Source organism: Zonotrichia albicollis, chromosome 32, assembly GCF_047830755.1.
Source record: "Zonotrichia albicollis isolate bZonAlb1 chromosome 32, bZonAlb1.hap1, whole genome shotgun sequence".
In the NCBI taxonomy this organism is placed as follows: domain Eukaryota; kingdom Metazoa; phylum Chordata; class Aves; order Passeriformes; family Passerellidae; genus Zonotrichia; species Zonotrichia albicollis.
Window position 1 is genome coordinate 2220500 of NC_133850.1, and position 14343 is coordinate 2234842.

The window sequence follows — 14343 nt, forward strand, 5'->3', positions numbered from 1 at the left end:
TCCCTGTCCCCTCCCTGTCCCCAAGGCCACCCATGGGACCGTCCCCATTGCATTGGGACCCTGTCACCCCAGTGCCACCCCGGTGCCACCCCGTTGTCCCCGTGGTGTCACCTTCTCCATGTCCAGGACCTTGTCCTGCATCTCCCTGAGGGCCCCTTGTCCCCAAGGTCCCTCCCTGTCCCCAAGGCCACCCATGGGACCGTCCCCACCCCACTGGGACCCTGCCATCCCGTGTCACCCTGGTGTCCCCCTGGTGTCACCTTCTCCATGTCCAGGACCTTGTCCTGCATCTCCTTGAGGGCCCCTTGTCCCCAAGGTCCCTCCTTGTCCCCAAGGCCACCCATGGGACCCTCCCTGTCCTTGGTGCCACCTTGGTGTCCCCTCGGTGTCACCTTCTCCATGTCCAGGACCTTGTCCTGCATCTCCTGGAACCCTCCCTGTCCCCAGTGCCACCTATGGGACCCTCCCTCTACTTGGTGCCACCCTGGTGTCCCCAAGGTCCCTCCCTGTCCCCAAGGCCACCCCAGTGTCCCCCTGGTGTCCCCTCGGTGTCACCTTCTCCATGTCCAGGACCTTGTCTTGCATCTCCCTGAGGGTCCTCTGTCCCCAAGGTCCCTCCCTGTCCCCAAGACCACCCATGGGACCGTCCCCATCCCATTGGGACCCCTGGTGTCACCCCATTGTCTCCCTGGTGTCACCTTCTCCATGTCCAGGACCTTGTCCTGCATCTCCTTGAGGGCTCCCTGTCCCCAGGGCCACCCATGGGACCCTCCTTGTCCACAGGGTCCCTCCCTGTCACCAGTGTCACCCTGGTGTCCCCATGTCACCTTCTCCATGTCCAGGACCTTGTCCTGCATCTCCTTGAGGGCCCCTTGTCCCCAAGGTCCCTCCCTGTCCCCAAGGCCTCTCCCGGTCCCCAAAGCCACCCCAGTGTCCCCCCCGGTGTCCCCCCTGGTGTCACCTTCTCCATGTCCAGGACCTTGTCCTGCATCTCCTGGAACCCCCCATGTCCCCAAGGTCCCTCTGTGTCCCCATGGCCACTCCTTGTCCCCAGAGCCACCCATGGGACCCTCCCTGTCCTTGGTGCCACCTTGGTGTCCCCTCGGTGTCACCTTCTCCATGTCCAGGACCTTGTCCTGCATCTCCCAGAGGGTCCTCTGTCCCCAAGGTCCCTCCCTGTCCCCAAGGTCTCTCCCTGTCCCCAAGGTCCCTCCCTGTCCCCAGGGTCCCTCCCTGTCCCCAAGGCCACCCCAGTGTCCCCCTGGTGTCCCCTCGGTGTCACCTTCTCCATGTCCAGGACCTTGTCCTGCATCTCCTTGAGGGCTCCCAGGGTTTCGCTCTCGCGCAGCCGCGACCGCTCCAGCTCCGTCTCCAGGTGCGCCACGAACTCCTCGCTCAGACGGGGGTTACCCTGTCACCAATGTCACCAAATGTCACCAAATATCACCAGTGTCACCTCAACATTGTCCCCAACTGCCACGAACTCCTCGCTCAAACGGGGGTTACCCTGGGTCACCAATGTCACCAAATGTCACCAAATGTCACCAATGTCACCAATGTCCCCAAATGTCACCAATGTCACCTCAACATTGTCCCCAACTGCCACGAACTCCTCGCTCAAACAGGGGTTACCCTGTCACCAATGTTCCCAAATGTCACCAATGTCACCTCAACATTGTCCCCAACCTGCCACCAACTCCTCGCTCAAACAGGGGTTACCCTGTGTCACCAAATGTCACCAAATGTCACCAAATGTCACCAATGTCACCTTCCCAATGCCCACCACGAACTCCTCGCTCAGCCGGGGGTTACCCTGTCACCAACGTCCCCAAATGTCACCAAATGTCACCTCAACATTGTCCCCAACCTGCCACCAACTCCTCGCTCAGCCGGGGGTTACCCTGGGTCACCAATGTCACCAAATGTCCCCAATGTCACCTCAAAATTGTCCCCAACCTGCCACCAACTCCTCACTCAAACTGGGTTACCCTGTGTCACCAATGTCTCCAAATGTCTCCAAATGTCCCCAAATGTCCCCAAATGTCACCTCAACATTGTCCCCAACTGCCACGAACTCCTCGCTCAGCCGGGGGTTACCCTGTGTCACCAATGTCACCAAATGTCCCCAATGTCACCAATGTCACCTCCCCAATGCCCACCATGAACTCCTTGCTCAGCTGGGGGTTACCCTGGGTCACCAATGTCACCAAATGTCACCAAATGTCACCAGTGTCACCAATGTCACCTCCCCAATGTCCACCACAAACTCCTTGCTCAGCCGGGGGTTACCCTGTCACCAATGTCCCCAAATGTCACCAAGTGTCACCAAAGGTCACCAAAGGCTACCAAACATCATCTCCCACCTGCCACAAAATCACCATTTCAGCAGGAGTTACCTGTGCCACCAAATGCCACCAAATGTCACCTGCAGCATTGTCACCTGGGAGCAGTGACACACAGGTGACACAGTGGCACACACAATGATACACAGGCGACAATGGCACACAGGTGACAATGACACTCAGGTGACAGTGACACACCTGCAGCTCTCTGATGGTGCTCTGTGCCCGTCTCAGGCTCTCGGTGGCCGAGCTGCAGCGCTGGCACCGGGCAGTGACACAGTGACAGTGACACAGTGACAGTGACACACAGTGACACACAGTGACACACATAGTGACAGTGACACACACACAGGTGACAATGACACTCAGGTGACAATGACACACCTGCAGCTCTCTGATGGTGCTCTGTGCCCGCCTGAGGCTCTCGGTGGCCGAGCTGCAGCGCTGGCACCGCACAGTGACACAGTGACAGTGACACACAGTGACAGTGACACACACAGGTGACACACAGTGACACAGTGACAATGACACACACACAGGTGACACTCAGGTGACAGTGACACACCTGCAGCTCCCGGATGGTGCTCTGTGCCCGTCTCAGGCTCTCGGTGGCCGAGCTGCAGCGCTGGCACCGGGCAGTGACACAGTGACAGTGACACACGGTGACACAGTGACAGTGACACACAGTGACACACAGTGACACACGGTGACAGTGACACACAGGTGACACACACAGTGGCACACTCAGGTGACAATGACACACCTGCAGCTCTCTGATGGTGCTCTGTGCCCGCCTCAGGCTCTCGGTGGCCGAGCTGCAGCGCTGGCACCGGGCAGTGACACAGTGACAGTGACACACGGTGACACACAATGACACACACAGTGACACACACAGTGACAGTGACACACAGTGACACACAATGACACACCTGCAGCTCTCTGATGGTGCTCTGTGCTCTCCTGAGGCTCTCGGTGGCCGAGCTGCAGCGCTGCCTCACCAGCGCCAGCTCCCGCCGGATGACGTCGTTCTCCTCGGCCTCCTGCGCCCGCGTCACCTGGCCCTGGGGACAGAGGGGACAATGGGGACATTGGGGACAATGGGGACAGCAGGGACAGTGTCACCTGACCCTGGGGACATTGGGGATGTTGGGGACATTGAGGACAGTGTCACCTGGCCCTGGGGACAGTGGGGACAGTGGGGACAGTGGGGACAGTGTCACCTGGCCCTGGGGACAGAGGGGACAGTGGGGACAGTGGGGACAGCAGGGACAGTGTCACCTGGCCCTGGGGACAGAGGGGACATTGGGGACAGTGGGGACAGTGGGGACAGTGTCACCTGGCCCTGGGGACAGAGGGGACATTGGGGACAGTGGGGACATTGGGGACAATGTCACCTGGCCCTGGGGACAGAGGGGACAATGGGGACAGTGGGGACAATGGGGACAGTGGGGACATTGGGGACAGTGTCACCTGGCCCTGGGGACAGAGGGGACAGTGGGGACATTGGGGACAGTGTCACCTGGCCCTGGGGACAGAAGGGACAGTGGGGACAGTGGGGACAGCAGGGACAGTGTCACCTGGCCCTGGGGACATTGGGGATGTTGGGGACATTGGGGACAGTGTCACCTGGCCCTGGGGACAGAGGGGACAGTGGGGACATTGGGGACAGTGGGGACAATGGGGACAGTGTCACCTGGCCCTGGGGACAGTGGGGACAGTGGGGAAAGTGGGGACATTGGGGACAGCAGGGACAGTGTCACCTCCTGCACCCGCATCACCTGGCCCTGAGGACAATGAGGACAGTGGGGACATTGGGGACATCAGGGACACCTTGGGGACATTGGGGACAATGGGGACACTGACACCTCCTGTGCCCGTGTCACCTGGTCCTGGGGACAGTGGGGACATTGGGGACATTGGGGACAGTGGGGACACTGACACCTCCTGCACCCACGTCACCTGGTCCTGGGGACAGTGGGGACATTGGGGACACCTTGGGGACAACTTGGGGACATTGGGGACACTGACACCTCCTGCACCCACGTCACCTGGCCCTGGGGAGACAATGGGGACATCAGGGACACCTTGGGGACAGCAGGGACACCTTGGGGACAGCAGGGACAGTGCCACCTGGCCCTGGGGACAGTGGGGACACCTTGGGGGCATCGGGGACAATGGGTACATTGTCACCTCCTGGGCCTGTGTCACCTGGCCATGGGGACATTGTTGACATTGGGGACAATGGGGACACTGTCACCTCCTGGGCCTGTGTCACCTGGCCATGGGGACATTGTTGACATTGGGGACACTGGGGACACTGTCACCTCCTGGGCCTGTGTCACCTGGCCATGGGGACAATGGGTACATTGTCACCTCCTGGGCCTGTGTCACCTGGCCATGGGGACAATGGGCACACTGTCACCTCCTGGGCCTGTGTCACCTGGCCATGGGGACAATGGGCACATTGTCACCTCCTGCCACCAGGGCAGAGCCAGCGCGGCTGTGGTGGCACTGGGGGGACAGTGAGTGACCCTGGGGACAGGGAGGTGCCACCAGCCCCGAGGGGTGACAATAGGAAGCAGGAGGTGACACTGGGGACAGGGGGTGACACTGGAGGTGCCACCAGCCCCGTGGGGACCTCCAGGGCCGTTTGTCCCCTCCCCTTCCCCATCCCAAATTCCACCCAAACTCCTCCAATCGCTGCTTTCCATCCCAAAATCCCAAAATCTCAAATTCCCCCCCCAAATTTCCCCCAAATCCACCAAAATTCCCCCAAAAAATCCCACAAAAATTCCTCAAAATTCACCAGAATTCCCCCCCAAAATCCCAAAATTTCCCCCCAAAATTTCCTCCAAATACCCCAAAATTCGAAATTCCCCCCAAATCCCTCAATCCCCCAAAATTTTCCTCAAATTCTCTAAAATTCAAAAAAAAATATCCCCCCAAATTTCCCCTAAATCCTCCCAAATTTTCCTAAAATTCCATCAAAATTGCTCTGAATTCCCCATAATTTCCCCCAAAATTCCATCAAAATCCTCAATATTCCCCCTAAATCCCCCCAAATTCTCCAACATTCAAAATTCCCCCCAAAATTCTACAAAATTCATCAAAATATCCCCAAATTTCCCCAAATTCCATCAAATTTCCCCCAAATTTGGGGGTTGTGCGGGATGTGCGGGATCCTTCAGAGAAGCAGAAAAAAAAGGTGAAATAAAAAGGCAGAAAAAGGAAAATTCCCCCAAAAGTGGGGCTGGAGGAGGGAGGAAAATGGGGAAAAAATGGGGGAATTGGGAAAATCAGTCGGGAAAATTGGGGGAAAAAATTGGGGAAATCAGAGAAATTCGGGAAATAAATCAGGAAAATAAATCTGGGAAATTGGGAAAATAAATCTGGAAAATAAATAGGGGAAATCAGAAAAATATCGGGAAAAATATTGAGAAAATTAATTGGGAAAACTGGGAAGAAAACTGGGGAAGTAAATCAGGAAAATAAATCAGGGAAATTGGGAAGAAAAACAGGGAAAAAATTGGGAAAAAAATTTGGGAAAAAATTTTGGGAAAATCAGGGAAAAAATCAGAAATTTGGGAAAATAAATTGGGAAAAAGATTGGGAAAATAAATCGGGAAAATCTTGGGAAAATATTTGGGAAAATATTTGGGAAAAATCACGGAAATGGGGGGGAAAATCAGGAAAATAAATCAGGAAAATTGGGGAGGAAAACCAGGAAAATATCGGGGAAAATATTGGGGAAATCCATCAGGAAAATTGGGGAAATAAACTGGGAAAATTGCGAGGAAATTCAGGGAAAAAATCAAAATAATTGGGGGAAGAATTGGGAAAATCAAGGAAAAAATCAGAAAACCAGGAAAATAAATTGGGAAAAGTTGGGAAAATAAATTGGGAAAATATTGGGAAAACAGATTTGGGAAATCCAGACAATCTTGGGAAAATTGGGGAAAAAAATCAGGAAAATGGGGGGGGAGGGACCAGGAAAATAAATCAGGGACATCGGGGAAGAAAATTGGGAAAATATCAGGAAAATCTTGGGAATATTGGGAAAATATTGGGAAAATATTTGGGAAAATTTGGAAAATAAATTGGGAAAATTGGGGAAAATCAATCAGGGAGATCAGGGAAAAAATAGGAGAAAATTGGGAAAGTATCTGGATTATTGGGGAAATAAATCGGGAAAGTATTGGGGGAAAAAAATTGGGAAAATCAGGAAAATTGGGAAAAGAATTTGGGGAAATTGGGAAAAGAATTTGGGAAAATAAGGGAAAAATATTGGGAAAGTATCAGGAAAAAAAATAGGGAAAATTGAGGGAAAAAATTGGGGAAATTGGGAAAATAAATCATGAAAACATCGGAAAAGTATAGAGAAAGAAAATTGGGAAAATCAGGGGAATAAATGGGGAAAATAGGAGAGGAAAATCAAAATTGGGAAAGTATTGGGGGAAATCAATCGGGAAAATCAATTGGGAAAATTGGGAAAAGAATTTGGGAAAATTGGGAAAGTCAGGGAAAAATATTGGGAAAGCATTGGGAAAAAAATCGGGAAAATTGGGGGGAAAATTGGGGAAATTGGGAAAAGAATTTGGGAAAATGGGGAAAATCAGGGAAAAATATTGGGAAAGTATCAGGAAAGAAAATCGGGAAAATTGAGGGAAAAAATTGGGGAAATTGGGAAAATAAATCAGGAAAACATCGGGAAAGTATCGAGAAAGAAAACTGGGAAAATCAATGGGGAAAATCAGGGGAATAAATGGGAAAAAGAGGAGAGGAAAATCAAAATTGGGAAAGTATTGGGGGAAATCAATCGGGAAAATCAATTGGGAAAATCGGGAAAATCAATTGGGAAAATTGGGAAAGTCAGGGAAAAATATTGGGAAAGCATTGGGAAAAAAATCGGGAAAATTGGGGGGAAAAAAAGGGAAATTGGGAAAATAAATCAGGAAAACATCGGGAAAGTATCGAGAAAGAAAATTGGGAAAATCAGGGGAATAAATGGGGAAAATAGGAGAGGAAAATCAACCGGGAAAATCAATTGGAAAAAGAATTTGGGAAAGTTGCGGAAATCAGGGGAAAATATTGGGAAAAAATCAGGAAAATTGGGGGGAAAATTGGGGAAATTGGGAAAATAAATTGGGACAACACCAGGAAAGTATTGAGAGAGAAAATTGGGAAAATCAATTGGGAAAATCAGGGGAATAAATGGGAAAAATAGGAGAGGAAAATCAAAATTGGGAAAGTATTGGGGGAAATCAATCGGGGAAATCAATTGGGAAAATTGGGAAAAGAATTTGGGAAAATTGGGAAAGTCAGGGAAAAATATTGGGAAAGCATCAGGAAAGAAAATCGGGAAAATTGAGGGAAAAAATTGGGGAAATTGGGAAAATAAATCAGGAAAACATCGGGAAAGTATTGAGAAAGAAAATCGGGAAAATCAATTGGGAAAATCAGGGGAATAAATGGGAAAAAGAGGAGAGGAAAATCAAAATTGGGAAAGTATTGGGGAAATCAATCGGGAAAATCAGGGAAATTGGGAAAATCAATTGGGAAAATCGGGAAAATCAGGTAAAAATGATGGGAAAGTATTGGGAAAAAAATCGGGAAAATTGAGGGGAAAAAAAGGGAAATTGGGAAAATAAATCAGGAAAACATTGGGAAAGTATCGAGAAAGAAAATTGGGAAAATCAGGGGAATAAATGGGGAAAATAGGAGAGGAAAATCAACCGGGAAAATCAATTGGGAAAAGAATTTGGGAAAATTGCGGAAATCAGGGGAAAATATTGGGAAAAAATCAGGAAAATTGGGGGAAAAATTGGGGAAACTGGGAAAATAAATTGGGACAACACCAGGAAAGTATTGAGAGAGAAAATTGGGAAAATCAGGGGAATAAATGGGGAAAATAGGAGAGGAAAATCAATCGGGAAATCAGGGAAATTGGGAAAATCCATTGGGAAAATTGGGAAAAGAATTTGGGATAATCGGGAAAATCAGGGAAATTGGGAAAATCAATTAGGAAAATTGGGAAAATCAGGGAAAAATATTGGGAAAGTATTGGGAAAAAAAATCAGGAAAATTGGGTTAAAAACTGGGGAAATTGGGAAAATAAATCAGGAAAACATCGGGAAAGTATCGAGAAAGAAAATCGGGAAAATCAATTGGGAAAATCAGGGGAATAAATGGGAAAAAGAGGAGAGGAAAATCAAAATTGGGAAAGTATTGGGGGAAATCAATCGGGAAAATCAGGGAAATTGGGAAAATCAATTGGGAAAATTGGGAAAATCAGGGAAAAATGATGGGAAAGTATTGGGAAAAAAATCGGGAAAATTGAGGGAAAAAAAGGGAAATTGGGAAAATAAATCAGGAAAACATTGGGAAAGTATCGAGAAAGAAAATTGGGAAAATCAATGGGGAAAATTGGGAAGGAAAATGCACGGGAATGTCGGGATTATCGTGACAGGCAGGGCAGTACCTGGATGAGGCGATCGGCCAGGGCGGCGCTCTCCTGGGGAGGGACAGAGAGACAGCGGTCAGGGATGGGGACAGGGACAGAGGGACAGGGACAGACGGACAGGGACAGAGACAGAGTGACAGGGACAGACGGACAGGGACAGAGGGACAGGGACAGAGGGACAGGGATGGGGACAGGGACAGGGTGACAGAGTGACAGAGTGACAGAGGGACAGGGACGGGGACAGGGACAGGGACAGAGTGACAGGGACAGGGACGGGGACAGAGGGACAGAGGGACAGGGACAGGGATGGGGACAGGGACAGAGGGACAGAGGGACAGGGACAGAGGGACAGGGACAGAGTGACAGGGACAGGGACAGGGATGGGGACAGGGACAGGGTGACAGAGTGACAGAGGGACAGGGACAGGGACAGGGACAGAGGGACAGGGACGGGGACAGGGACAGAGACAGAGTGACAGGGACAGAGACAGGGACGGGGACGGGGACAGAGGGACAGGGACAGGGACAGAGGGACAGGGACAGGGACAGAGGGACAGGGACAGGGACAGAGAGAGACGGGTCAGGGACAGAGTGACAGGGACAGGGACAGAGTGACAGAGTGTCAGAGTGACAGTGACAGGGATAGTGACAGTGACAGGGACAAGGACAGGGACAATGACAGTGACACAGTGACAGGGACAGTGACAGTGACAGGGACAAGGACAGGGACAGTGACAGTGACACAGGGACAGTGACAGGGACAGGGACAGTGACAGTGACACAGTGTCAGAGTGACAGTGACAGTGACAGTGACAGTGACAGTGACAGGGACAGTGACAGTGACACAGTGACAGACACAGGGACAGTGACAGTGACACAGTGACAGACACAGGGACAGTGACAGGGACAGAGCCAGAGCCAGGTCACGACAGCAGCAGCAGCGACAGCGACAGAGCCAGAGTGACATTGGTGACAGAGCCAGAGTGACATTGGTGACAGAGCCAGAGCCGGGACAGCAACAGAGCTGGGGCAGGGACAGTGACAGTGACAGAAGTGACAGCAGCGACAGAGCCGGATCGGTGACAGTGACAGATCGGTGACAGTGACAGAGCCGGGTCAGGACAGAGACAGAGCCAGATCGGTGACAGTGACAGCGGTGACAGTGTCAGCGGTGACAGTGACAGATCGGTGACAGTGACAGATTGGTGACAGTGACAGTGCCGGATCGGTGACAGTGACAGCGGTGACAGTGACAGATCGGTGACAGTGACAATGACAGATCGGTGACAGTGACAGATCAGTGACAGTGACAGCAGTGACAGTGACAGATCGGTGACAGTGACAGTGACAGATCGGTGACAGTGACAGCGGTGACAGTGACAGTGACAGCGGTGACAGTGACAGTGACAGATCGGTGACAGTGACAGATTGGTGACAGTGACAGTGACAGATCGGTGACAGTGCCAGTGCCAGCGGTGACAGTGACAGCGGTGACAGTGACAGACTGGTGACAGTGACAGTGCCAGCGGTGACAGTGACAGATCGGTGACAGTGACAGTGACAGATCGGTGACAGTGACAGCGGTGACAGTGACAGATCGGTGACAGTGCCAGTGCCAGCGGTGACAGTGACAGCGGTGACAGTGACAGATCGGTGCCAGTGCCAGCAGTGCCAGATCAGTGCCAGTGCCAGAGCCGGGGCAGAGCCAGCCCAGCCCGCCCCGGCACTCCCGCCATTCCCCAACTCCCCAGTTCCCGCGGATTTGGAGGGTTTGGGTGGAAAATGAGGGGTTTGGGATGGAAAATGGGATTTTTTTGGTCCTTAATGGGGGGAATTCGGCCCAAAATGGGGTTTTTGGTGTCTAAATGGGGGGATTTGGGCTCAAAACGAGGGGGTTTGGGCCCTAAATGAGGGATTTGGGGTTTGGGTTCCATGCAGTGTTTGGGGGTTTTTGGGGTTCCATGCAGTGGTTTGGGGTATTCTGGGTTCCATGCAGGTTTCAGGTTTGTTTTTGGGTTTTTTTGGAATATTTTGGATTTCTGGGGGGTTTTATGGGTTCCATGCAGTGTTTGGGGTTTTTTTGGGGTTCCATGCAGTGTTCGGGTTTGTTTTTTTTGGGTTCCGTGCAGTGTTTTGGGGTTGTTTGGGGTTCCATGCAGGGTTTGGGGGTGCTTTGGGTTCCATGTGGTGTTTTAGGGTTTTTGGGGTTCTCTGTGGTGTTTTAGGGTTTTTGGGGTTCTCTGTGGTGTTTTAGGGTTTTTTTGGGGCATTTTTGGGGGGTTTTGGGATCCTCACCTTCTCCAGGGTCTCGATGCGCTGCTTGAGCAGGCGATTCTCAGAGCGGAGCCGCTGAGGGGACACAGAGGGGACAGAGAGGGGACACAGAGGGGACAGGGAGGGGACACAGAGGGGACAGGGAGGGGAGAATGAGTGGTAATCCAGGTGTCCCCAGGTGTCCCCATGTCCCCCAAGTGTCCTCCAGGGATGTCCCCAGGTGTCCCCAGCTGTGTCACCTTGATCTCGATCTGCTCCTCCATCTCTTTGCTCTTGAGGGCGGCGTATTCCTTCTCCAGCCTGGGGACACACGGACAGCTGGGGACAGAGGGACAGGGACAGGGACAGAGGGGACAGGGACAGGGACAGAGGGGACAGGGACAGGAATGGGGACAGACACAGACAGACAGGGACAGGGACAGGGACACAGGGACAGAGGGACACAGGGACAGAAGGATAGAAGGACAGAGGGACACAGGGACAGAGATGGGGATGGGTTCAGGGACAGGGACAGGGACACAGGGACAGAAGGACAGAGGGACAGAGGGGACAGAAGGACAGAGGGACAGAGGGACAGAGGGACACAGGGACAGAAGGACAGAGGGACAGAGGGGACAGAAGGACAGAGGGACAGAAGGACAGAGGGACAGAGGAGACAGAGGGACAGAAGGACAGAGGGGACAAAAGGACAGAAGGACACAGGGACACAGGGACAGAGGGGACAGAAGAACAGAGGGACAGAGGGGACAAAAGGACAGAAGGACACAGGGACACAGGGACAGAGGGGACAGAAGAACAGAGGGACAGAGGGCACAGAAGGACACAGAGACACAAGGACAGAAGGACACAGGGACAGAAGGACAGAGGGACAGAGGGGACAGAAGGACAGAGGGACAGAGGGGACAGAAGGACAGAAGGACACAGGGACAGAAGGACAGAGGGACAGAGGCGCCCTGACCTCTTCATCTTGCGGGGGTTGTACTTGACCTGGCAGGCGCGCAGGATCAGCTTGTCGGGGCACGAGTCGAACTGGTGAGGGATCACCTTCTGGAAGTACTGCGGGAACGGGGTCACCCCAAAATGGGGACAATTCACCCCAAAATGGGGACAATTCACCCCGAATCGGGGACAATTCACCCCAAAATTGGGGACAATTCACCCCAAAATGGGGAGTTCAGAACAAATCAGGGACAATTCACCCCAAATGGGGGACAATTCACCCCAAAATGGGGACAATTCACCCCAAATGGGGGACAATTCACCCCAAAATGGGGACAATTCACCCCGAATCGGGGACAATTCACCCCAAATCGGGGACAATTCACCCCAAAATGGGAACAATTCACCCCAAAATGGGGAGTTCAGAATAAATTGGGGACAATTCACCCCAAAATGGGGAAAAATGGCACAAATGGGGGAAAACCAGGGCAAAATGGGGATGAACTCATCCTGTTGGCCAAACCCACCCCAAATCCCATCCATTGACCAAACCCACCCCAAACTCCATCCATTGACCAAACCCACCCCAAATCCACCCCAAACTCCATCCATTGACCAAACCCACCCCAAATCCACCCCAAACTCCATCCATTGACCAAACCCACCCCAAATCCACCCCAAACTCCATCCATTGACCAACCCCACCCCAAACTCCATCCATTGACCAAACCCACCCAAACCCACCCCAAACCCCATCCATTGACCAAACCCATCCCATTGATCAGCCCCACCACAAAGTCCATCCCAAACCCACTCTGAAACCAATCCCATTGACCAAACCCACACCAAACCCCATCCATTGACCAAACCCACCCCAAACCCACCCCAAACCCATCCATTGACCAAACCCATCCATTGACCAAACCCACCCCAAATCCCATCCATTGACCAAACCCACCCAAATCCACCCCAAACCCCATCCATTGACCAAACCCATCCATTGACCAAATCCATCCCATTGACCAAACCCATCCCATTGACCAAACCCATCCATTGACCAAACCCACCCCAAACTGACCCCACTGACCAACCCTACCTCAAACCCATCTCAACCCCACCCCACTGACCAACCCCACCCCACTGACCAACCCTACCCCAAAATTCATCCCCTTGCACCCACCCCAAGCCCACCCCATTGATCAAAGCCCACCCTATTGCCCAAGGCCACCCCACTGACCAACCTCACCCCACTGACCAACCCTACTGCACTGACCACCCCATCCCAAACCCACCCCATTGCCCAAACCCACCCCATCCCCATCCCAACCCCCCTCACTGACCAACCCCACCCCACTGACCAAACCCACCCCACTGACCAAACCCACCCCACTGACCAACCCCACCCCACTGACCAAACCCACCCCATTGACCAAACCCCCCTCACTGACCAAACCCACCCCATTGACCAAACCCCCCTCACTGACCAAACCCATCCCACTGACCAAACCCCCCTCACTGACCAAACCCACCCCATTGACCAAACCCACCCCATTGTCCAAGGCCACCCTAAACCCATCCCTTGACCAAGCCCACCCCAAACCCACCCCACTGACCAAGCCAACCACAAACCCACCCCATTGACCAAACCCACCCTAACCCCATCCCACTGACCAACCACAACCTCACCCCAAGCCCACCCCACTGACCAACCCCACCCCAAACCCACCTCCAGCCCACCCCGCTGACCAACCGTGCCCCATTGACCAAACCCATCCCAACCCCACCCCAAACCCATCCCATTGCCCACACTCACCCCAACTCCACCCCATTGACCAAAGTCCACCCTATTGAGCAACCCCACCACACTGACCACCCCATCCCAAACCCATCCCATTGACCAAGCCCACCACAACCCCATCCCAACCCCACACCACTGACCAACCCCACGCCACTGACCAAGCCCACCCTATTACCCAAACCCACCCCATTGACCAATCCCACCCCACTGAACAACCCCAACCCTACCCCAAGCCCACCCCACTGACCAAACCCACCCTATTACCCAAACCCACCCCATTGACCAAGGCCACCCTAAACCCATCCCTTGCCCAAGCCCACCCCAAACCCATCCCAAGGCCACCCCATTGACCAAAGCCCACCCTATTGCCCAAGGCCACCCCAACCCCACCCCACTGACCAATCCCACCCCATTGTCCAACCCCACCCCAAACCCATCCAAAGGCCACCCCATTGACCAAACCCCATCCCACTGCCCATCTCAACCCCACCCCACTGACCAACAGCACCCCAAACTCACCCCAAGGTGACC

At 52.9% G+C, this 14343-nt stretch overlaps 1 protein-coding gene across 16 annotated transcripts in view; it reads right to left on the minus strand.

Moving 5' to 3' along the window:
• The window catches only part of EVI5L (ecotropic viral integration site 5 like), a 69524-nt gene that overhangs the window by 12139 nt on the left and 43042 nt on the right, over positions 1-14343 (minus strand). For all 16 annotated transcript variants that reach the window (XM_074530219.1, XM_074530220.1, XM_074530221.1 and 13 more), the window contains 6 exons: positions 12034-12131; positions 11315-11375; positions 11097-11150; positions 8821-8853; positions 3272-3403; positions 1283-1411 (listed from right to left, as the gene is read on the minus strand). In XM_074530219.1, coding sequence (XP_074386320.1) covers positions 1283-1411; positions 3272-3403; positions 8821-8853; positions 11097-11150; positions 11315-11375; positions 12034-12131 — 507 coding nt within the window. The remainder of the gene's footprint in view (positions 1-1282; positions 1412-3271; positions 3404-8820; positions 8854-11096; positions 11151-11314; positions 11376-12033; positions 12132-14343) is intronic.